The sequence below is a fragment of the Anopheles marshallii genome, chromosome 2 (assembly GCF_943734725.1).
Source record: "Anopheles marshallii chromosome 2, idAnoMarsDA_429_01, whole genome shotgun sequence".
Taxonomy (NCBI): Eukaryota; Metazoa; Arthropoda; class Insecta; order Diptera; family Culicidae; genus Anopheles; species Anopheles marshallii.
In genome coordinates, this window is record NC_071326.1 from 7,016,221 (window position 1) to 7,041,772 (window position 25,552).

The following is a 25,552-nucleotide window of genomic DNA, read 5'->3' on the forward strand; positions in this document are numbered from 1 at the left end:
GGGACTATATAGAACCTCTATAGTACTTACAGAAGTCTCTGTGGCAAGGACTTGGTCAAAAACTGACGAAAGTCTCGTGGGCACGTTCGAGAAGGAGCTTCTCAGAAGGATTTTTGGCCTCGGACGACGTACTCATTGTTCAGAGAAATCACTGTATAGCGGATTAGTCTCGCCAGGTTCCGGTGGGCTGGTTACGTCATGAGAATGAAGCCAGGCCCTTAAAGTCCTTTCAAGACATCCACATGGACAGAGGAGGTCCCTCACCCACTCCGCTGTAGGCGTCTAAAGGGCAAGATCTCGGAGGATTCGTGAATCTTTTGGGAGTCGATTTCTGATTTGAATGACTTCTCACTGAAGAATCATATGAATGACTCCTCTCAAAAGCTTCATTAGGCACTAGCGATGATGCGTTCGCCAGATAGGCCGGGATTATGCATTAGAATACCGTGAGCGGTTAGGAGGACTCCTGCAGTAGGCAAAGATCCAAAGCGAAGCAGCTGTAGCGCCAGCAGAGTAAGCGTAAGTTACACCCTCCCTTCGAATGGTTCGTAATCTGTGCGAGTAATGATTGGGTTATTAAATGCACGTCAATCATTACGATCAAAATGAATGCAATTACAGTCACTTGTCCTTCATCTTCAAATGCAACAACTGGTGCAACGTGGGCAAAGTCGCGCCGCAGCACATCCTCCAATTTGTTTACTTTATTTGCAGCTCTGCGTGTTGTGATGCATTCGTGAAGGAGCACGCAAACACAGACACGAATGAAACTACGGGGGGACACACACACACGTACTTGGAAAACACGGACGCAGACTCCCGACCGCACCGTTTCCCCGGGTTTCCACTCTTCTGCACTCCCGTTTATTAGCAACGGATGGTTTTTCATGCTATCATGGAAATTAGATTCAAATCGCTTCTATCTAATTTGGCACTTATGATGAAGTCATTTGGCATTCGCTAATTAGTTTGCGTCCACCGCTCGTGTACTTTCCCCCTGCTCCAGATGACGCTGTGGCATTTCACGCCTTCGCTGCGAACGTGTGGTGGGCTTCTTGCTGGTCCTCCGAAGCTGAGACGGCTCTGACAGGGATGATGAGGGATGATGGGAGAGTGCATATGTCGTCACGCATATTGCGGAGGTGTCCCGTACAACCGGCCAAATATTGCCCACGAGATACGTAGACGTATCCCGGCTGGGATGTGGTAGCCGATGACGATTTTCCGTGGTGGAAACCTACGCCGATTCACGCTTCATAGTGGGAGTGGAATTTGGGGGATGCTAAATATATCTTCCGCCTCACAACACGGTCTCGGAGGGCTTACTACAAGCCACGCACATGCTGTAAGGTGATCGGTCGCTCTCTCCTCCCGACCACCCGAAAATGGGTGCCAGTTGTCAGGGATAGTTTGACAAATATCACCTTTTTTTTCGGTGTGGATTAATTTGACTCAGTAAACACGAGACACGGGGACAGGTGTTGTGATGGAAAACATTCCTTTACTATCGTGCTTTGTTTTTCCTTTTCGTTTTGTTTGACAAACAGTGGACAGAGAGAGAAAGATGTTTGGAGCGATGGTTTTAGTACGAACTGACAAATAATGGGATTACAACATTTTTGACAAATAGTCCGTCATGGAGGTTGTGTTGCGACACGTTTTTAACAGTCTAGAATTATGTTGTCAATCGTAAAGGATTGATGTTTTGGTAATGTTTTACATTTTTTGTCCTTTTTCTCTATAGTCATCTGGTTGCTAAACATGTGTTTGGTGTTGGAAATGAACATTTTATATAAACCCAACACATTTCGTGCCTCTTTTGGCCATTAATTTTGTGAGCAAAGTTAGGTTTTCTTCTACATTCCTTACAGTTCAAGTCAATCGGTTGTAGACACTTTATGGACCAAGCTGTGGAGTACAAATTACATTCAATTAAGCGAGATGCTCTGTGATTGTTGGAGTCTTGTTTGTCATTAAAGATACCTCTTGTTATTTTTAATTCACTCAACAATAGTTGTGGATCTGACTAGCGGCCGTACTTCCTTGTAGTAAGGCCTTAGCTACTGTGCAGTAGTCCTCAAAATCAATATCTTCGAATATCCCGTCTATCAGCTCAATGTTATGAGATTTTTTGAGGAATTCTACGAACAACGCCATCTCAGTTTGGGCCTACCAGAGCTCCTGTGTCCATGTGGAAGATATAAAAAAACTTTTCGGATCAAATCATTCGGTGGCATTCTAACGACTTAGGTGAGGCTCGTGACCCTACATAAGTCTAAAATAAAGTACGATGGTAAGTGAATCGTACAACTTGTAGAGTTCGCCTAACAATCGTCATTGAACTACTTTGGTTCCTTCTCAACTAAGTCTTCTTGCCTTAGGAAGTCTTAGACGTCCGAGACCCAGAACCTTATTTACAAATTCAGTCAATTATAAGCAATAGCAACGTGTATCTGGGCGGGTCATATTTATATTGCTCATATTCTATCTTAACCCCAGCAGAACATGCAAAAACACATTGCACCGTACGTACCATCGAACGTGTAACGCCCACTGCTTTTGCCAATATATTGTTGGCAACGATCAACTACACGCCGGTTTTCCACACAATTTGATGCAGGCGAGAAGCATTTGATGGAATTTTTCCTCCACTGCTAGCGGGAGGACAATGGGGAGGACTTTCGTCTAAGCCAAACCAAAGGTGAGCAGCGAGGGAAAATGCGATCCTCCCGAGATGCAGCTGCATTCTCACGCCTTTGTGGTATATAAATGGCGTCTTTCGTGTTTCCCCTAGCTGCGGAGCATGTGCGTGTCTTAAGCGTACAGCACGGGCGTCGCATGAATGCAATTTGAATAAATACTTGTCAGCGTTCGAAGCAAGCAGTACTTAACCCGAAAACGGATGCTCACGGTACGGGTCGCTTGGGGACCGCACGGTGTAACCGGGGACCGTAATTGACATGAGATCTGGTCTTGTTGGTTATTTTTTTTACGGTTTAAAATTTATTGTGTATTTTCTTTGCTCGGATCGCGCATTGCCAGATTGCCGGAGCGTCGCCACCGTCGTCAAATGTGCTGTCACTTTAGGCCGATGCTAACGACCTTCGGCCAAACATTTTGCGTGTGTGCGTCTTCGGGAAAGCTGCACGGACGGTGTGTTTTGACGGTTCCGATGACATTTATCATCACGCAAATACGAACGAGGGAAATCTTTACCGTCCGAAAGGTAACAAAAACCACCCGCGCCGACCGGCTCCTGGCCTGGCAAACGAAACAAACCGCGCTTTTGCTTTCGTGGTTTGGTGTGAATGTTTGTTAAAACCGCTGGCCGCTGTGTATCGACCACGGTAACAAGCAAACCTCGTACGATAAATGTTTGAAGCAACAAAAATAATCTCGCGTAAAATTTTACACTCACCGTGCGCACATCTTAAAACGGTTACGAACAGCCAGCAGCACCCCCGAATGGTTGTGAGTTTGATCGTGTTCACGGCTAGGGTCAGCTGTGTTTTCTCAAACATCTTCAACGCATGGAAAAAGAAAACTGGACGGACGGATAAAAGGAGATGCGGCCCATTGACGTGTGGAGGACGTTATGGCCCGTTAGGTGTTACGCTAGGGCAGGCAACCAGTTTGAACGATGCGTCAAAATGATGTGGTAAACGGTCTCAGCCCGGTGGTGGCTTTTATACGTCCTAAGTAGCAGCGCATCTGCTTCTGGCAGGGTTGGGACATATTTTTGGACTATCGGCCGAAAGCGGGCTGACAAAGTGGTGGTGCTCCAATTATCACGCTTTTGGAGGGAAGATGTCATTGGTTGTCACGTCGCATCCAGCAAAACACAGACCACAGACCCGTGTTTCGTGTGCTGAGGATTGTTTATAAACGGACATTATTTACGCGTGTTTACCAGCGGATCATATTTATACACTATAAAGACATCGTTCGCTAGGCAGCTCTCGGTAAAACCGTGCCATATGATCTGTTAAACTGTGTTACCTTCAGCGTCGGAAATGCGAGAGGGGCCCGATTCTACGGGTTTGTGTGATTTATTCACCCATCGTCACGCAACCATAATTAATCACACCAAACAACGGGCACCCCGGGGGGAGGGGCGATGAGGTGTGCCGGGTGGAATTAATTTCCTGCTAAAAGTTGGTGTTTTTTTTTGCTCCAAATTCCACACCACATCCCGGGCGGAATTTATAGTTCACTAATTATCCTTTATGGTGAAGTTTAGCTAATAAGTGTTGCAACAAAACGCCAAAGTCTCAGCTCATTGGACGATCAGATAGTTGACACACACACACACACTGTTTGTTGGCCGATGCGTGTGTTTCCTTTACGTTCTCTAATCGGAGCTGAGCGGCGGCCATCGTATAAACCACTGACAAGGATATAATAATTCCGCACCATATTTTGATCTAGAAGCGTTCTGTTTTCCCTTCACTTTGCCGTTTTTATTACCATGCAACTAAGTACCATCGCTCCACGACATTCACCCGTTCGATTTCGTTTGGTCGATCTCAGCCCGCTTAATTATTGTGACTGCGCGTTGCCTTTCGCTCGTATTTTATTTACCGTATTTGTTGCGGTTGCGGCTTTCGTCTGGTTACTTTCTTACAATTTAATTCTCGACACCTTCGGACGTTTGATTCGGCGATCATCGTCAGCTGCAACGGAGAGCAGACCAAACCCACTGCAGCCTACGTTCGATTCGCAAGGTTTGCGGTGGAGCATCGCAAAAGTTCATCCCAATGAGTCATATTTGTTTTTAAGCATATTGCACGTCGGTGGCATACAACTCTGCCACGGTCGGAACCGTCTCGAGTGGTCTGCAATGTCTGCGATCAATGGACCACTTTCTTCTTTACGCCCAAATGCTGCTCCAGACCCTTTTTTCTCTTGACGACGATCTGCCTGAGGAGGTGGGGGAAAAGCAAACAGTCTTCGGGTGTGGGTTAAATCTGGCGTGTGTGCCTGGGTGTGACTGTTGCGACTAGTCGCGATGAAATTGAAATCGAAACGAAATGGGATTGGTCTGGTTTGAGCTGTTCGCACTTCCTTTTCCGATGGTAATTATATTTATTCTGTTCATTACAATGTGCAATAGCTCGACCGAATGAATCATCGAAGTCATTGAAATTAATATATTGGTAAAATTCAACTCGCTGTAATTTCGTTTCGTTTTTCGGACTAAATGTTAGGTTTTAAACTGAGTTTACTGTCTTACTGAGCCTCTTTCAAGCTGTTAAAGGCCCAAGTCCTTTAAATCACTCACAATCGCACAAATCGAACATCTGACACGAGTCTTCCTTTTTTTTTTCTTAACACAATATCTATTTTCAGATAACTTTCATTTAAAATGTCTGTATTATTTGATATTAATCATGCTTATTGTTTCTCTGATTGTTTCGTTGCAGATTCTATCTACGTGAAATACAAAGCGACGTTCCTTGGCTAGATAGTTACGGACTCGATCCACAGATACTTAGAGATTTTATACCATTTTTGTTGCAAAAAGAAAATAGAGAATATCCTGACCTGTGCCAACTACCCGGTAAGACCAAGACATTTCCCAGTATGATGAAAAGTTCTTCACTTACTTTTTTTTCTGTCATCCTGTTTTTCGGCATAGATCTTAATGAAGCAACACTACTCGAAAACCTCCGCCAGCGGTTCGAGGCCGGCCACATCTACACGTACGTCGGCAGCATCCTGATCGCAGTGAACCCGTTCAAGTTTCATCCAATCTACAATCCAAAGTATGTGCGGCTCTACCAGAATCAGCGGATCGGCCCGATCCTGCCGCCGCACATCTTCGCCATCGCGGACAACGCTTACTATAACATGCTGAAGGAGAAACGCAACCAGGTACGGTGCTGTAACGTACAGTTTGGATGTAATTTCGGGTGGAATTTGGTTGGTTCTATGGTGGATTCAGATTCATGAATCGAAAATGAATCTTTGAACTGAATGAATGAATCTCATATTGAATATGAATGAAAGATGCCACTGAGAATTTGTTAGGATTCGTGAATCTATTGAGAGTCGATTCCTGGTTTGAATGATTCTTCACTTAAGATTCCTGAGATGATTCCTTAAGATAAGTAACTCTACTCTAAAGGTTAATTATACACAACACTAGAATAGGTATCATCGTAACGGCTATAAGGGCGCTTTAGAACCTATGCGTTAGATAACAGTCACTGCGTAATTGTCCTCAGTTAGGGATCATACAGTTATTTAGAATGCCTGGAATGCGCGTTGAACGCTGATCGATATTTTACAATTCTAGGGAATAATGTGTTTCGAAACTCCTTCCTCGCTTAGAATGAGGGATTGCAATCGATTCTTTAGGAATGGGGGATATACACCCCTTTTATGAAATTGCTGTGGCAACAGTTCAATTGAATCATGCACAGTTAATTGATCTGTGTAGAGCAGCGCCACCATTGTAATGCATTGGACCAGATGAGCGGTATGTTTTTCTTGCCCCTTGCTCGTTTAGACAGTTCCTGTACGCTTTGTATTTCCCCTGAACCGTGAAGAGCCACTGCAGAAAACGGGGCTGCTGCTATGTGTTTCTTCATTTAGCGACATCATTATGCACGGCATTTGCAGCATCATCGCCGTCATCATTGCCGCTGGCAGCATCAATGCACTTAACGGTGAGCGGCAAGGGGTCAGTAATATAGCTACATGCACACTTCAACCGTTCAGTCGCTGTGGACAATCGCTCGCATCTATTACACGAACGAACGATAAAAGCTCTCTCCTGTCAGTACTCTCTGCAGTTGCTTTTATGCATCTTTGTGGCTTGTGTACAAACGTGTATTTGTGCCAATGCAATGCCGTTGCATTGGGTGCCGCAATGAGCTATGATCTTTCTCGTGCGTTACATCTGTGTTCTCAGCAGTTCAGAAATATGCTGAGATCCTTTAATGTTAGCTAGTTGTTGGAAGGGAACGCAAGACACTCGACAGACGTTGCACTTTTCATGGTGATACTTTGCATTATTTCCCAGTAGGGGTTTTACTCTATCACAGATCATATTTCACTTTTGCATTGTGCGTTAATATAAAAAGATGAATATTTCATTGCCTTATTGCAACACATGTATATAGCTGTGAGATTTTAAAATTTTAAATCTCTTTAAAATTTTGGGTAAGTTACAAGTTTCCCAAAATTTTACATTTTAAAATGATTCCTTGCGGTTGGTTCGAAACACAAAGCTACAAAAGCCTTTTGTGCACGAAAGGTACGGACATTAGCCAGATATAAAAGGTCTTGCCGGATGGCTCTAACAACCACCGACCGCTCACTTGCATCTTCGGTACGGACAAGGATTAAGCGAGATGATAAATTTTATTACTTGTCACTTCACTCCATCCATCTGTCCATACACTAACGTAACATTCAAAGCATAGTGATGCCGTCATCGTCACTGACCGGCACTGCAGCGTCAACATCTCAACTAGCACCACGCGCCCCCCCATCCCGCACTGTGGTTGGTCTCGGTCTCGGGCTGTGTACTTCCACTCCGTCCATCTTTTTTGCAGCCGATGCTGCAAAATGGCACCACGATGCAGTTTGCGCGTTGCCGTTCGTTTTACGATTCGATTACCAGGCCAGACACTGCCCAGGTGCTACGTTTTGCTGTGCGTTGATGGCCCCATGCTCGCGCGCATGATGCTTATTCTTTCGACGACGACGTTGGTTATAGCTAGCCAGCTTGCGTATTTTTCATTATTATCGTTCTTCTCCCACGACGGCGATGTGTGCGGGATGCATTCTTTGGATTCCTTATCCACTTCCAATTGGAGTTTAATTAATCTTATTCATCCATTCCGTGCAAGACAACGCCGTGATTAAGGGGTCCTTTCATGCCATTCTAACGCGGTGCCATTTTAGGCAAAAAGCTGCCTTGCACATTGCATTGCAGCATTGTCTGTTGCAAACAGGATGTTATAACATAAAACTATTGACGTGTTTCTTGGTGTTTGAGTAAATTACCTGACGAAAGGAAGGACGTGAAGCTATATACATGACGAATAGCTGTAACTTCAAATTGGAATCAATTTTAATCATAATCGAATCGAAGAATTGGTATTATTCGTATAGTAGGATATGTATACAAGATTGTTCCAGTAAACATGTGCAGATTCCTCCACAGATGCCCAGTGGTTCGTTTCGATTCAAGAGGACTATCAATAGCTAGCAAATAAGAATATTGACAGAACCGTTTGGAATAGTGAAAACAAAACACAGTCGAACTGACACTAACAACCTTACGTCGATGGTGGCACGATCCGTGTGCAGAAAGATGCCTATGCAAATTGACACTCTACCATGAAACGCGACGAACGCGACTAGACTGATCAATAAGGTGTATCGCCAAACAAATAATCCCGCATACTGCTTACACGCGAGCCGGCGTTCAGGGCGGTTTCGTAGTTAAAAAGACCCTAATAGATATTGCTACTTCGCTGTTACTCTCCGGAGAATTGTAATTTGTTTAATACTAGACTAGATCTTCTGGTTTGTGGAGGTTTGCCGATAATGGTACCCTCCGGTACATGTAGGTGGACTCTACCCCGATGGGAATACCTTTGCTTCCGGGGCCGCAAAAGCTGACGTGACGTGAGCGCACGCCAAGTTGATGACGATGTACGACCGTGGCATTCATACGAAATGGCGAATGAATGGTCAAACGAGTTATGAATGAATATGGTGTGGCGTCAGGGGCTTTTTTATGGTATCTTGTAGCGGCCTAAGTCACTACCACCATACGCACACTGAACGACCGTTTCTAAGCTGCCTCTTTCGCGACTGTAGCAACACTTCAAGCAGGTTGTGGCGTTCGTAATGATCGTCTTTGCATGGCACGGCTCGATACATGAGAAGTTGTTTGTACGTCTGTGGTATAGATATGTACAACTTTTTTTGCAGCAGCAGCAGTTGTAGATAAGTTTTTGGCGCAAGTCACATGTTTTATTACACTTACACCACGGAAGAGAAAGTAGTAATGAGGAGGTCAGGTTGTTTGTGTATGTGTAATGTTGTACTCACTCACATGCTACTTTTGGTTCGGAGAAAGTTTGCAAGAAACATTGCGAGAATTACAAAATTTAGTTCTTTTAATGAATATTTAAAATAATGTGGGTTAAGTTTCTTAAGAACAGTAGCTTTCTTAAAAATTTGATATTAATTGTAGTCCCATACATTATACAATACCTGTCACTAATATGATTTATTTTCTTCCATTTCCACTCTATTTTAGTGTATCGTTATCAGCGGCGAAAGCGGTTCCGGCAAAACCGAAAGCACCAACTTCCTGCTCCACCATTTAACTGCCCTCTCGCAGAAGGGCGCCCACGGGTCTGGCGTGGAGCAGACCATCCTCAGTGCCGGACCCGTCCTGGAAGCGTTCGGTAATGCAAAAACGGCCCACAACAACAATAGCAGTCGGTTCGGAAAGTTTATCCAAGTGAATTACCGCGAGAATGGCATGGTACAGGGTGCGGTTGTCCAGAAGTATCTGCTCGAGAAGAGCCGCATCGTTTCGCAGGGCCACTACGAGCGCAACTACCACGTGTTCTACTATCTGCTGTCCGGTGCAACCGATACCGAACGGGATGCGCTACATCTGCTGCCGGCGGACAAGTATCACTACCTGAATGCAAAGAATCTCACGCTGGAGAACTGTGACGAGAAGTATGAGTTCTCGCGCCTCAAACAGAGCATGGAGATGGTGGGCTTTTCGGCGGAGAAGCAACGCCGACTGTTTAACGTGCTGTCGGCCGTACTGCTGCTCGGCAATGTGGAGTTCTTCCCGAAGAAGTCGACCTACCATCATGACGAAAGCGTACAGGTGCGAAACCCGGACGTGGTTGGGCTAATATCGGAGCTGCTGCGCGTCAAGCAGGAGACGCTGATGTCGGCGCTCACGTCCAAGCGCGTGAAGGCAAGCGGTGAAACGCTAATCATGCAGTACAAGCTGCCGGAAGCGATTGCTGCCCGGGATGCGCTAGCGAAGTGCCTTTACGGGGCGCTGTTCGATTGGATCGTGCTGCAGGTGAATCATGCGCTGCTGAACAAGGATCAGGTTTTGCATACGGGTCACTCGATCGGGGTGCTGGACATATTCGGTTTTGAGGATTTTGGGCCCCAGAATAGCTTCGAGCAGCTGTGCATTAACTACGCGAACGAGCATTTACAGTATTACTTCAATCTGGTATGCACAATGCGTTGGTGGACGAATGTGTACCATCGGACAGGATCAATCAGAGGGTCTAATATGCCACTCTGTTCTCTTTTCAGCACGTGTTCAAGTACGAACAAAAAGAATACAAACGCGAGGGAATTAAATGGACTGATATAGAATTTCTAGACAATTACGGCTGCTTGCAGCTGTTTGAATCGAAACCATCCGGTTTGCTGTGTATACTGGACGATCTGTGCAAGTGAGTATCCGTCACCTGTGGACTAACAGCTCGAACGTAACCACTTTTTTCGGTTTCAGTTTTCCCGGTGCCACAAACGAAACGTTACTGCAAAAGTTCAACAGTGTTCACAAGGATAATGCATTTTACGAAAAGCCACAGCGCAAAGAGAACGCATTTATCATTAAGCATTACGCGGGCAAGGTGAAATATCAGGTAAGCAACCGATCAGGAAGCAATCAATATCAGGGAAGCAATCCCGATCTTCAAACATACATACGCCCCGAAAATTCCTTACTCTAACGTGTTTCCTTTCGTTTCACATTTTAGGTTGCCGAAATGCGTGAAAAGAATCTCGATCTAATGCGGCAGGACATTGTGAGCGTGCTGAAAAATTCGAGCATGGCGTTCGTGCGCGAACTGGTCGGAGCGGATCCGGTGGCCGTGTTTAGGTGGGCGATTTTGCGTGCCTTTTTTCGCGGCTATTTCGCATTCCGGTCGGCTGGCATTAAGCATCGCAAGGATCGCGCCGACATGTCGTTCAACAAGTTGGCGACAAAGACACGATACCGTGCGCCGAACGATAGTATCGTAAGGTAAGGATTACCCGTGCCAGTAGATTCCGTCACAGGTGTACATTGTCCAAAGCGCTCTCAGATTTACTTAGCAAAGCGCAACGATGTTCGATGTTTGTTTCGTTAATGTATATTTGGTATTGTGGTGATGGTTGGATTCCGGGTGGAAGTTGATCATTTGCATCAAGCGATGTTACATTTCGGTATTGATCATGATGTGTTCTCTTTTCTCTCTTTTTCTCTTTCTTTACCTTCCCTCTTCCTTTGGGGGTTTCCTCTACCTTTTCCCCGTGAATTTCGATATCTTTCCTAATATTCTACGTGATTTTGGATTTATGTTACTTTTGACCCGTTCTTCCTGACACGTTGAAAATTGTGCTGGGTCGTTTCCCTTTTAACATTTCGTTGTGTTTTTTGCATCTATCATATCGGTTTTAAAATCCTGTAACAAATGTTATCTTTCCCTCTCTACCACTGTCTGATCCTCTCACATTGGTTACTCCCTTCTTCGGTGGTGGTGGTGTATTGGTGATTCTGTAGCCATCTCGTGACGGTCTCATCGGTGAACCTAACAATCAATCGAATTGCGTAAGTGCAACTATACCTCTTCTAAACAACATACCAACCAATTTAAGGTTGTTGCTTTTCAAAGAAAGCTAAAGTCGAAAGTGAAAGTGGTTTTTAATCTATCTAACTGTGTTCTTGTTGTATATTTGTTCTTCGTGCTAATATCTTTTCTGTTTCATTCTTGTTATTCGTCCCCCATTCTCGTTTCTACTCGTTAGTAATTAGTGTTTTGTGTGTTTAAGTTCGTTCTCTTGAAACAATGTAATTTGTATTCTCGTATCCTTCCGATACGAATTCTACGCACCATTCGTTTGCATAATATTCTTCAGCGTCGGTTAGTTAGCCGTTCCCTGTGCCTAATCGTTCCATACATTTATAGCATCGTGTTTCACATGTCATGTTCAGTTTTATAATCTTATCATGTTTACCATACGTTCTTGTTTACAATTACAATGATGGCTTATTCGCAAAAAGCACCAAAAGTTAACAACATATCCTTACTACATTGTTGCAACTCCCACATTTCAGCTTCGTCTATGACACATATATTACGGGTCTTCGAAAGGCGTTTACGACGTTTGCCATTTTTTCTGTCTATGCATACAAGTCAGAAGTGAAATGATTTGGACTAACTGAATGTAAAAGCTCTCAAACCCTTACCATTTCTGGAAAAAGTAGCACCAACAAATATGTAATAGAATTTACTTTTACTTGTTCTGTTCCGTGTTCCAGCAGGAAGCTTTTCTGTTCAAGGCGTCCGGTTCGGGACGGTGGTATGCTGGACCGGTACCGTAACTATTCGACAAAGTCGGCCGCAGGCAAAGGGGGCCAGAGGGAGCGGCGCAAAAATTGGCCGTAAGCGATTCAAACGAGACAGAGACAGAGAGAGGGAGAGAGCGCCGTTAGCAAATGTGTGATCTGCCACTAGCAAATGCTTGCGGTCGGGCTCCCGCTATTGTATTTAATTTCTTTTTTGTCTGTTTTTTTTTTTTGCTGTGTGGGTTTGATATAGAAAGATACGTTTTTACATTCGCCGTGCACAGCACCGTGTAGTATGTAACGCGATGTGTGCAGTATTGTGCATCATTGATTAACCGTAAATAGTGCGCTCCTTTTGTTCTAAGTGTGTGTGAATTTGTAAATGTGTGATTCGCACTAAGGTGGAATAAGTGCGTTTTCCAACTTGCTAACTGCCAAATGGAATATTTTAGATTGTGCTAATGCAGAGATTGTTGCGTAAATTTAGGCGAAGACAAAGGATTTTTGTTGCTCCTTAGCAGTTGTAAATGAACTGTTAAAACACATGTTTAAACCTTCATATTTGTATGATAATCAAAGGAAACTATTTTGTACCATGTCTAAAACAACAGAATACTCCGACTAACTCGTGATTTAACAATATCCATCTACGTACTCAATGCTTTAAATCGCTTTAAATGCTACCAGTTGCAACTACTAACAATATGAAACCATATAAGACTGAATAGTCCTATGGTTCAGTGAATAGTATCTATTTATTTTGTTTATACCATTACCCCCTTGCTGTATGATTTTCATTTTACGTTTATTTTCCTTTCTTGATTTATTTTCATCCTGCCCATCATGACAAACATTATGTATGCCTCTGTGCCCGTGTCTTCGTGTGCGTGTGTATCCCTGGTGTATCGTTATCGTGTGCCTCCTCTCACCATTATCACACCATGCCATCAATCGATCTGCTGTGGGATCAAAACATCACAACCCTCCGTACCATGCCACGGTTCAACCGGTCCACGAATTTCGTGTGTGCAGCAAACGCATCAGCAATGCCATGAGCGATATCACATCGGGCCATAGTAACAACCAGTCCGGCTCACCCGGTAGCAATCTGTCCTACCATCGGCAGTCCCTTGGGAATGCCGGTTACGGTGGTGGGATCGGTTCGTCGTCACCCGGCGGTACTGCAGGTACACCTCGGCGGTCATGGTCGAGCTTTGCGTTCAACAATAAAAATTTCCCCGACGGCAAGCTGAACTACGAGTGCCACCAGCAGCAGGATCATGCTCCTCAGTACCAATCGAAACATCAGCAATCGGGGTCTTCCTCGTCCCTTTCCTCGAATTACGGCGGTGGGGGAAATGGCAAATCATCGACAAATACAAACGCTTCCGGCGCACAGGTTGGCGGTGGAGGCGCTAGTGGCAAAGGATACGGGTTTGGGTCGGCAGCGGCGCGGAACCGGTTTGAACGCTCCGGCCAGGACGTAATGGCTCGTGCGTCGCAGATCGTAATGTAAGAGACGTTGTACCAAAACGCCACGGCGCACACATCCATTCGCTCATTTCCTTTTTTCACATTCGACACCGATACCTCAATCATCCTAGATCCAATCAGCGATTAGTAGGGAGTTTTATAATTGTTTCATATTTGGCAAGTGTCGCTAAGCATTGGTTACGCATTGTTCTGTTTCAAATCAACCGTTACGTTCTGTTTTTGATTGCTTACGTTGCTATACAATGTTGAAATGGATCGATTTCCCTTTTTTCCTTACTGTTCCATGCTTCTATGTAACGTGTTTTTATTCTGCTTTTTGATTGGATTGTTACACGTAGCTTGGTGAATTTTTGTATGTGTGTGAATGTGTGATTTTTATATCCTAAATTCAAAATTGATAGATTAAAAAGCTAATAATCTTTCTGAATGCAGTCATCGCTCTAACCAAACTCCAGAGCGATTGTTTTATTTTTTCTTCTCGAAGCAATACTGCTTTTACTAAAAATCCTGCTATGTGGCAGATCTTCCGTAATTGGCAGATAAAATGTTATTGTTTCCTCATTTCACATTATCTAATGTTTCTTTTCTGCTTTAACCGCTACGACAACGACAGGAAAAACAAATCCTTTCGCCCACGAGAGCGGCCCAAAAAGGGGCTCAAGAATCTTCAGTCGGTGAAAACGCTTTCGGCCGGTCAGAATCTGTCCAACCAAACCTCCGCCATTAAAACGCGCAAACAGCCACTTACCGTGACAGCCCAGTTTCAAATTTCACTGATCGCATTGATGGAAACGCTAAACCAGGTACAGTACAGCCAATTTAGAAAGAGATGATCCAGCAAATGGCTAACCGCTTTATAACTCTTTTTAGGCAAATCCATTCTTCATTCGGTGCATCAAATCGAACCCGAACAAAATACCGAACCAGTTTGATGATGCAACAGTTACGAGACAGGTATGTAGAACGTAACATTAAGTATGATAGAAAGATAATTAGATATGTAAACGATATATTCCATTGCTTGCGAATCGGATCTGGTTTCAAATGGCCAAAACAATCTGTTCTTTAGATTACTTGTTATTTAGTTATTCAGGATATTTGCTGATCAGATTCTCATCATAATTGCGAATGTCTTCTTTCCGGAGTTTAACAGTGTAAACGATGTGGTGTATAGATCCTTGAAGCGTTACTGGTAACACATTAGAGTTAATTTAATCAACAGGCATAATAGCAGGTTGTTAGAAATTGCACGTGGTAAAGTGCTTTCCCCGTTAAGTGTTCCACTTGTACGTGCAGCAAATTGCAAATTTATGCAATATCATCCCAAAAATCCCATGGTTGCACTGTCACAACCTTCACCCGAATGTTCGGGGTGTCATAAACTTGAGACATTGGTCGAGTATTGGCCGTTATACGGTAAACAGTTAAGCCGTACCATCTGACCAAATGTTGCCGCATGGATATCTTTTCTTCTCACGCTTATCCCTCATGGCACTAGATGACGATTATCCTTTAATTCTCTCTTGGTGCACGTCGAACGAATATATAATGAGGTTTCCAAGTTTGCACATGAGAAATTTGCATATACTTTAAGACAAAGAACATTATGAACACTGTTGAGATAGGACAGAAACATGATTATTATGTTCGAAACATGTTTTTGTTAACTAAAGCGTGTAGCGTATGCAAAAAATAAACAAGCTAGGTTTGCAAAATACAAAAAAGGTTTATATGTTCATAATAAAAAAAAATCAAAGAGGAAGTATTTTGAATTACTGAATGATAAAATTCAAGCACTTAGTTAGATTTTATAAGGGTGCCTTCTTATCTTGAAGGATCGAGTCGTTGTTCCATTATGTCAATGCTTCACATCACATAAGTGCTATGGAATAGAATCGAAGATACAAAAGATGGACCGTACGCATTGCTGTTCGTTCTGGCTCAGACTTGCAGATTCCTTGAAATACAGGCAAATGGACACAGGAACATAACGATGCCCAAAGTTGTGTGATGGTATCTGTTTAATGGTTGTGAGTCAGCTATGTTGATCTTTTCAGGCTTTGCCTTGTGGAATTTTACCTGACATCACCCCAACACCTTTGCAACCAGTCTGTATCACGGTTTGTTCAGATGATTACCTTTCAGTCTGAATTCTACCTTTGCTGGGTACGAACGTGTTTCGTGAAAGTGTAGTGCGAATGACCGATGGATCTTTGGTCATTCATATAACATTAGAAAGATTCGTTTTAATTTGAGAGTGCTAGCAGTACACATGTTTAAATAAATGTTTGATCAACATTTAAACTCTACTTCCTATTTATAACAGGAGTATTATAAATGAAAAACAGTTAAAAAGTGAAGTGGAGAGGTTTCATATGAAAAGTTACTTCATATGTTATTGTTGTTCGCTGTTGTTCACGTGCTAATGATGGTGAACGATGACAATTGCGTTGATTCGACTTTACCCGGAGATTGGTGTTAGGCTAGTGTTTCTAGCGCTACTCTTCTGTATACACTTCATCCTAATTGCACTCCTGATGACGACCGGGCTAGTGCTGCGACTGAAGATGACCATCACGGTTGCGGTGGTAAGTGCGACCCAATGTACCCCGAAATACACGTCCCGTTCTACCGAGACAACCAGTGACGCCCGGTTGTCCAGACAGACGGGTAGACATGTTTTTGACCCGTGACTGAAACCAAAATAACCGGAAACGCCAGCTTTCATCACGGGATTTTTATACCATAAATCCCATTAGAGTGTGCGGCCCCAGACATGAAGGGCAAAAAGGGTATTAGCAACCACCCGTAAAGCTTAGGTTACTGGACGAGGGTTCCGGTGTAAAATACCACCAACGGCTAACTGTCACTGCTATTGAGCGAACGCAAACATTCGGGACGAACCAATACTCTTGTTGCTCCTGTAGCTTCTACATGAATGATCGTATACATAGCGATCTTATCATTGAGAACGAGATACATCTCAGGATGTACTGTTAATGTATGTTTCTTTTCCTGCCTTTTTCCTCTGTTCGTAATTGTTGCTATTTTATGTCCCCCAGTTATTACGAAGCAGAGGTACGGAGGAATAGAAAACATACAATAAATATCTTTATTATCGGTGCCAGCGAAAGCCAAATAACTGAAGGAAAGTTTACGTGTGTTTGTCGAACAAAACTAAGTTTGAAGAGACACAAACTATGCACTATGAATGGAATTCCGTTTTTCACGTATAAGCTGCAGCTCAATTATAATTTAACTTTTACAATTTACTTAAACTATTGCTTACATCTGCTTTTTATCAAACTTTTATTTTTATCAAAGTTTGACATTTTCCTAATATATTTTCACAGTTAGATTTGAATTTTTTCCGCAAGCACCATAGCTATCGGTGGCTTCCGTTTTCAAGCAGAATGTTTTTATCTTATCTTACTGTTTTTATGGATTTTTTACTGTTTCCGTCTTGCCATTAGCTCGGTATCCGTCGCTCCACAGGTGGGTGAGAAAATCGGCAAATGAACAACGATGAATGGTACATGGAGATTGACTCACAAGCAAAAGGTCGGAAAAGGAATTTGCTAAAAATGATTTTTTATACTTCCGTTAAGGCAGTCGGAGGGAAAACGACATTTTCGAAGAGCTATAAAGATGCAACCTTCATTCGATGTTGCAATGGGAATGTGAGAATATTATGTTAAAAGTTTTATTACTCTGCATTACTCACATATTTGCTCGCTTTGTTCTCGACTGTTGTGTGAGACGAAGCGTTTAAAGGATGACGTTACCAAAGTGATTGGTTTCATACTACAATAACTAACCTGTATAGTTGGTCGTATAAACTATTTACTATTTATTTTGTTCTATTGATCCATTGTGCATTTATGTAAACTGTTATTTTTTTATAAATTAATTTACCTTTTTTTGTTTCGCCTTACAGCTTCGGTATACGGGCATGCTAGAAACGGTCCGTATAAGACGAGCAGGCTATAACGTACGTCTGACGTATGAGGAATTCATCCAGCTGTACCGCATCCTGCTGCCAAAGGGACTGGTTAGCTCTCAGAAGGATGTGCGGGACTTCATGAGCACGATGGATTTGAACAAGCAGCACTACCAGCTCGGCCTGACCAAGATTTACATGCGTGAGTCGCAAAAGATACGGTTGGACATATCGCTGCACACCAAGATCATCGACAGCATCATCTGCATTCAGCGCTGGTTCCGTGCGATCCTACAGCGCAAAAAGTATTGCCAGTATCGAACCGCCGCCTGCACCATCCAGTCCTACTGGCGCGACTATTTGCGCGAGAAGCAGGAGAAATTTACGCGCAAAATACGCAACCATGCCGCCACGGTGATTCAGGCGACGTGGCGCGGTTACACGGTGCGCAAATGGTACGGCAAACTAAAGACGGGTGTGTTGATTGTACAAGCGCGCCTTCGCGGCAACCAAGCGCGGTCGCGGTTCAAGGAGCTGCTTAGCAAAAAGTTGCAGCGTGAACGGTCCAAACTTCGCTCGACCCAAAGTTTGCCGGTGGAGCAACCGGTCGGTTCGACAGCTGCTGGTGGATCGTATGGAGGAGGTGGAGGATCAACGTATCCGGAGGTAGTACAGGCGATCGAACATAGGAAGAAGCCAATACCGGTGGTGGGACGTAGCTTCGAGACGGCCATTGACATTGTGAACAAAAATCGGGCACTCTTCGCCGATGACAGCATGTCGGCTGACTTTATCGACGACGATGAGGATGAGGATGAGGAGGAGGAGGAAGAGGAGGAGACGCAAAGCAGTCGGCAGGCAACGGTCACGGCAGTCGTCGGGGAGGAGGAAGACGATGATGAGGATGATGAAGAGGGTTACGAAGATTTGGGTCTGGTGGACGATCCACACTACATGGCGAATAACCGGTCAGCTCTGTTGCAGCCGGTGAAGGCACCCGCACAATCGACGACGGTGAATAGCGCACTATTAGATAGGAATGAAAAGTACATCAAAAGTCTGGCCATATCTGGCGGCGCAGCGTCCTCTTCTGCACCGTCTGCCGCGAACTATTCTGCTCCCATTGGTGGCAGCAGTTCGTATCAGAAAAGTCCCCTGCAGCGCCAGGAAGATGTTCTCGATCGACCGCTCCGAATGTACGACATCGAGCGGGCAAGCAAGAGCACCTTCGACGATACCGAGCTGGCCAAGTATCGGTACGAGCGGGGTGGTGGTGTGAGCAGCACGGTGAAACTGCCCGTGCGGCGTGTCGATTCTGGCCCGTCGTCGGTGGCTGGCAGTGGGGCCAGTAGTGGATCCGCCATCGGTCGACCGGGTGTGCAGCGGTTTCGCTACGGTGATACGGCGTCGTACGGCGGCAGTGGCATGATTCGAAATCAGAACCACAGCAATAATAGTTATAGTAATAGCAATGTTGAAATCGTGTTTGTAAATACCGGACTAGATAGCGTGGGGGCGCCGGCCGGAACTGGTGGTGGTGCTGGTTCCCTTTCGTCGTCGCCGGCCCCAAGGAATCTCAATCGAAATAGCATAAGCAGCGGAACGCTTACCCAAACGCAGGTACCATCGTCGCTGACGGCCAGTATGCGGCGGGACTCGTTGCCCGTAAGCCATCACAGCAGCTTGGCGGCGAGTGCACGCACGCAGGGAGACGAAATTAACTCCAACTATCATATGCATCAGCAGCAGCAGCAGCAACAACAGCAACAATCGTCTTCGGCCGTCGTTCCACACCACCAGCAAAGCCAATCGACGTCCTCGTTGGTCCATTCGCCCCATTCGCTGCCGTTGGTAAGCTCGGGCCACATTGGAAACTACCAGAACTTACAGTTTCCACCGACCTCGAACTACCACCAACATCATCACCATCACCAACAGTCGGTGTACAACAACAACGCCCAGCCGGTCGGTAATACGGGTGTAAAGATGGCCACCTCTACGCCGTACAGTGCGGGCAGCAATAGTTCCTACTCGGGAGCATCCGCGTCCGCCAGCAGCCAGCGTGTATCGGCAGCCTATCCGGATGATTTCGCACAAAACTACTACACGACGACGACGGCCACACCGAAGGGCAAGGCGGCCGCACTGCTCGGCACGGCCAAATCGGAAGACAGTGCTGTATCGAATCAGGCACCCAAGTACCCGATGGGCGCAACGCTCGCCAAAGCGGACAGCAGCGATATGGTCCTATCGGCTGGGAGCAAATCGGCAATGAATCAAAGCACCGCTTCAACGGCCAACGCTAGCAGCCGGCGCATGAAAACGACAAACCTCAGCGAGGAACAGCTGGTCGGTGGAAGTTCCGGTTCCGCCGTCAGCTACCATCCCGGCACGGGTCTGACGCGTCGCGGACCTGTCGGTTCCAGCAATCCCAGTGGCAGTGGTAACACCAGCAGCAGCACGAGCGTCGGTGGTGATACTCTCAAACGACGCAATTCGGATCCGACTAACAAAATCCCACTGCTGGAGGTGAACCGCGGCAACGATATGTACCAGTCGAGCACGCGCATCAACATCGCCGGGCACCAGTTTCGGAAGGTGCAGCGTATCAACAAGGCGGAACGGTGCGCCTGCTGCCAGGAGATCGATTCGTTCGTAAACGAGGGCTACCGTTGTCTGGACTGCAAAGTGCTGGTGCACACCAAGTGCATCCAGAACGGTGGCATCAAATCGCTGCAGTGTGCGGCGGCCAAGCGGTCGAAGCGCATTCGCACCGGTGGTGGTGGCGGTGCCGGTGGTGGCAGCGGACTCGGCGGCTCGAGCAAACACGACAAGCATCATCCGATCGGGGGCGGTACCGCGAGTGGTCAGAAAATCTCGTCCACACGCGAATACACCGACTCGACCGACAAGATCATCAGCGATGCCAAAGAGCTGCAGCTAATGCAGGACTTCATCACGCAGAAGATCTGCAAGATGGAGAACGACTGCGAGAAACCGTCGGAGGTGGATCGTGTGTTTAAGCAGGCGCTGCGCGAGTTCAAGGACAATCTGGTCGCACAGTACAGTGTGGCGCACCGGCAGAACTCGGACGTGCTGAACATCAAATACCGCGATCTGATTGCCAACTTCGAGCAGGTGATCGAAACGACGTCCGGGCGCAAAAACGATTTCCCGCTAACGATGGGCGTTAATGCGTTCCGTGGCTTCATGAACGAGTTTATGAACTCGCGGGAAACGGAAAAACCGAAAACGAAACGAAAGAAGGATAAGAAACGAAAACACGACGATCATACCACGTTCAATGGTGAGTTTGAGGGCGAGGATGTTTGCGAAGCGTTCATTTCTTTTACTAACCTTGGTTTGTGCTCTGCTTCTTTCACCAGGACATACATTCCAGTTAACGATACTCAACATTGCGACAGCATGCGAAATATGTCAACAGTTTCTCCTGTGGCCAATCGAGCGTGGACTGGTTAGTTGTGCCCCTTTTACTCCCGCATTCCCAGTGGCTAAAATGATTTCCCTTTTTCCAGGTGTGCCAAAACTGCAAGCTAACCTGCCACAAAAAGTGCTACCAAAAGTCAGCATCGTGCAACAAGATCGCCAACGCTGATCCAAACTCATTGCTCGGTGCTGGTGGCAGCGGTTCGGCCGTTGTTGCCGGCGGTTGCGGACCGGACGGCCAGCCCCTCTACGGTGGTGGCATTCCGACGAAGCTTTTTGGCGTACCGCTAACGGCACTCTGTGGCAGCAACAGCGATGGCGTAAAGATACCGGCCCAGATCACCAAGCTGATCATGATGATCGAAATGCACGGTCTGTACTCGGAGGGCATCTATCGGAAGAGCGGTGTCAGTTCGAAGATTAAGGATCTGAAGGCAAAGATGGATCGTGCGGTCACGAGTGCGGACGGTGGTGGTGGTGAGATGGACTTTGAATCGTACAACGTGCACGTGCTAACGAACGTGCTGAAATCGTTCCTGCGCGAAATGCCCGAACCGCTGCTGACGTTCGATAGGTACGATGATTTTCTGCGTGCGGCCGATCTGTCCGACGGAAGCGATCGCGTGCAGACGCTGCTGTCGCTCGTGAAAAAGATCCCGCCAGCCCATCACTGTTTGTTCGAGCGGTTAATCTTCCATCTGGCGCTGGTGGCGAAGCTGGAACAGTACAACCGCATGTCGGCTAGTTCACTGGCGATCGTGTTTGCGCCGTGTGTGCTCCGCACCAATCGGTACGTACCGGCGCAGGACAGCCTAAACGATATCGGCCGTCAGACGAAGTGCATGGAAACGCTCATCACGCAGAAGATGCTGAACGTGAAGAGTACACTGGCGGACATTGATACGCTTGACACGGCCGCTCACACGGCTACGGCGCGACTCAGCACACTGCGCAGCAGCAAGGTGTTCACGCACGAGGAGATGGCAAATGCACGCGGTGGCAGCGGATTGCCGACCGGTGGGTTGCTCGAAACGGAAACCGAGGAGATGCTGCTCGAGGGCCATATACAGGAGATACGCAAGGAGAAAGCGCTGCTCACCTCGACGCTGCCGAGTTTGGCGCGTGCCAGCTCGGATGACGATCTGCTTTCGACCGATCTGGACGGTGAGGGAGGCAGTTTGGACGATTTAAGCAACAGCAAAGAGAAAGACCTCGACGTAAGCAGTAGTGGTGGAGGTGGCAGTGGAGGAGGCAACATGATTAGTGACAGTGGCATCTCGATACGCTACCAGGCACCCTCCGATCACGGCGGTAGTAGTAATGTTAGTCTTAATAATGACGTCCCGATGGCTGTGAGTTATTCGTTACGTGATCAGAGTGGAGCGGGAGGCTCGGGGGGTAGCGGTGGTGCGTTAGCCGGTGTGGACTACTTCCATAAGATGGGTTCGTCGTCTGGTGTGACTTCGGGTGCACCGGGTGTGAAGACGAAATCCCTCTCCCACCAGACACTGCTCGAGCGGGAAGCCTTTCTTCGCGGCAGTGGGTCCACGTCCGCCTCCTCGCCCCAGTCACCAACGGCCGCAACATCCGCGACTGCCTCCTCCACACCGTCGTCCTCGGCATCGGCACCATCGATGATAAAGTCGCAGCAAAATGGCAACGGCACAATCGGCAGTGGCGCCGTAGGTGATCGTGTTGGTTCGAGCGGGTGCAGTGGAACTGGCGGTGGATCGGCGGGGGGTAATGGTAGCGGAACGGTGGCACCGACGGCAAACAGTGCCGGCAAACGGGCCGATATCAATCTGAGCCACTCGATGATCACACTCTCCACCACGTCGCACAGTCTCGGTGGCAGTACGACCAGCAGCAGCAGTAGTAGCGGTGTCGGCGGAAGCACTGGCAGCACCGGTAGTGGGAGTGACCTACAGCGACAGAAGCCGATCATTATCCGGAGCGTGTCCGGTGGGTACGAGGTAGGCCATCATCACGGTTCTACGTCGGCAGTCGGTTCCGGTACGGCGAACCCGGCGACAAACCACCGGATATTGATACAGGGTTCGCCGGCACTGCCAATCACGGCCGGTGCAGCAACCATCACGACCACCCCGTCCGGTTCCGGTGCTACCTCCACGTCCGCTTCCAGCTCTTCCATCAACTCCACGAACCTGCACGCGAAAGACAATAATGGGATGGGAAAGGAGGGCAGTGGCGGTGGCGGTCTGTCATCGTCGTCGTCGGCCAGCGCCAAACTCGTTTCACGGCGGATGTCCGGCGGCACCAACAAACGATCTGGCGGGGGCGGTAGTGCGGGGGGCGGTTCGAGTAGTGCAGCCGGTGGACCGGGACCGCCCGCCGGAGACGACGAACCAATCATGGTTTGAAATGTACACTAGCGCCGAATGCACGGTCCGCCGACCGCACGGTATGCAAAGCGAACGTCGTTCGTTTATGTCATTAGCAAAGCGGAGCATGATCGATACGATCGATAGAACGCGGGTGTCATAGAGCAGCATTAGGAAGAACACAGCACACAAACCTCCCCCCAAACACATCTTATGTTTAAGTCACGGCAGTAACAATCCTAGTTCGAAAAACGTCTCCGAAGAGGGACGCAACGGGTGGTGGACGACCCATCAAAAGGATGGGTGACTGAGCCACGCACCCACAAACACCCATACACAGACGCACAGCAAAGCAAAGCAAACAGTTAGTCAGCGACGAATCGAACGATCGGCAAACAGGTCTTCACCGATTTGTGCATTGAAAGGCATGTCCGTTTATTATCGTTTTTTTACATTAAATAATTTATAACAGTCAATCATATGACACATACACAAACACAGACACGGTAGAATAGAATGGTGAAACGAAACTGACAAAACGGTGTGAATGAATGTGGGATGAACTTTGAATACTCCAAAAAAAAAACCGAATGCGCAAAACACGAGTGCGCAATTTAGTCTGCTTTATTTGTTTCTCTGCCACAAATCTCCACTTCCAGCTACTGAAACACGCTCGCGCTGGTGATGATTGTGTAAGAATGCTACAATACAAAAGCAAAACTGGGTAGGGAAGAAAACTTTTTGTTTCCTTAAACGAAGGAAAGTTAAGGTAAAAGTAAACGGGAATCACATTGTGTGAGAACAAAATAGGGGGAGAGATAAGTTAAAGGTATGTTCCGTACAGATTAAATTAATTTTTGGCAATTCGAATCCGATCGAACAGACGCATCAAAACAGTGAGGGAGAGATAGAGAGAGAGAGATAGGAAGAGCACTTGAATTTAGATGTAATGGACATAAGCTACAAATAGCGATCCACGAGAGTCATACGGTGTTGTGTCCAGGAAACAATCTTCGTACGCGCAACCTTTTGTTTTACATTTAGTGTAACCACAAACAAATGGTCGGAGAGTAGTGTGGTGTTCGATAACCTTCAATGTTTCGGGATAAAATCTCGAATACCGCTCTGCGCGGTTGTGTGTGAAGTTAAACTTGGTCCGTGGTGGGTCTAGACCCCGACTACGGTCTAAAGAGACCACCGGCAAATAGGTGGGGAACAAATGTAACAATATGCGAGAGATATGAAGCCACACATTATCTGGACGAGCTTGTCTTCTTTGCTTCCAGTTTTGTGTACTACTCGCCTTTGTCTTTTGTTTTTACAGTCCTTTAATTATTCTGTTTTTTTTATATGCATTATCTTGTTGGCAAACAGTCGTGCGTAAATGAATGCTGATGAACTCTTAGACAGAGCAATATATTATATATATATACACACACACATGTAAACTTATGGTTATAAATATGTAAATTTAACTCCTTCCTCATTTAAGTTACGTTAGAGCGAGTACCGCAGGCGAACGAACCCTTCCGGCCGCCCCCTTCCCCCCTGCTAAGCGCTTCCAATCCGATTCCCGTGGGGAAAATGGGGGGCAGGAAAGAGAGAAGGTAGAAACAAGTTGAAACCGAATGGAATCTGTGAATAATAATATTACGTGTCTCGGAAGGATCATACGATCATTGCTTATCATATATATATATACATAGAACTATTATATCGTTTTCTTTCGTTCTCTGAATTTTGTTGTTTTGCCTTCGCCCCTATCCCTCGGTTCCAGCTTAAGATGTTAGGCCTAGGGCACATAACACATTGCAAGCAGCAACAAGGCATCAAAGGAGAACAGAACACTCTTTCCCATATTTCCAGTACTGAAGCGAAGCGAACCGGAGGGAAACGAACAGTTAATTTAATAACACGAAACCACGAAACAGGAGAGAAAACAAAATAAAAAACGGTACGGCTGCTCACATGTTCTGAATGTTG

At 46.3% G+C, this 25,552-nt stretch overlaps 1 protein-coding gene across 1 annotated transcript in view; it reads left to right on the plus strand.

The window, feature by feature from the left end:
- Nucleotides 1-23,608, plus strand: part of LOC128718978 (unconventional myosin-IXa-like) — a 34,233-nt gene extending 10,625 nt beyond the window's left edge. Inside the window, exons 4-16 of the mRNA XM_053812596.1 lie at nt 5,424-5,560; nt 5,639-5,874; nt 9,284-10,237; nt 10,324-10,466; nt 10,526-10,661; nt 10,776-11,041; nt 11,561-11,608; nt 13,379-13,858; nt 14,454-14,643; nt 14,711-14,794; nt 17,778-21,087; nt 21,167-21,255; nt 21,317-23,608. Of these exons, the coding sequence (XP_053668571.1) occupies nt 5,424-5,560; nt 5,639-5,874; nt 9,284-10,237; nt 10,324-10,466; nt 10,526-10,661; nt 10,776-11,041; nt 11,561-11,608; nt 13,379-13,858; nt 14,454-14,643; nt 14,711-14,794; nt 17,778-21,087; nt 21,167-21,255; nt 21,317-23,608 (8,365 nt within the window). The remainder of the gene's footprint in view (nt 1-5,423; nt 5,561-5,638; nt 5,875-9,283; nt 10,238-10,323; nt 10,467-10,525; nt 10,662-10,775; nt 11,042-11,560; nt 11,609-13,378; nt 13,859-14,453; nt 14,644-14,710; nt 14,795-17,777; nt 21,088-21,166; nt 21,256-21,316) is intronic.
- The last annotated feature ends 1,944 nt before the right edge of the window (nt 23,609-25,552 follow it).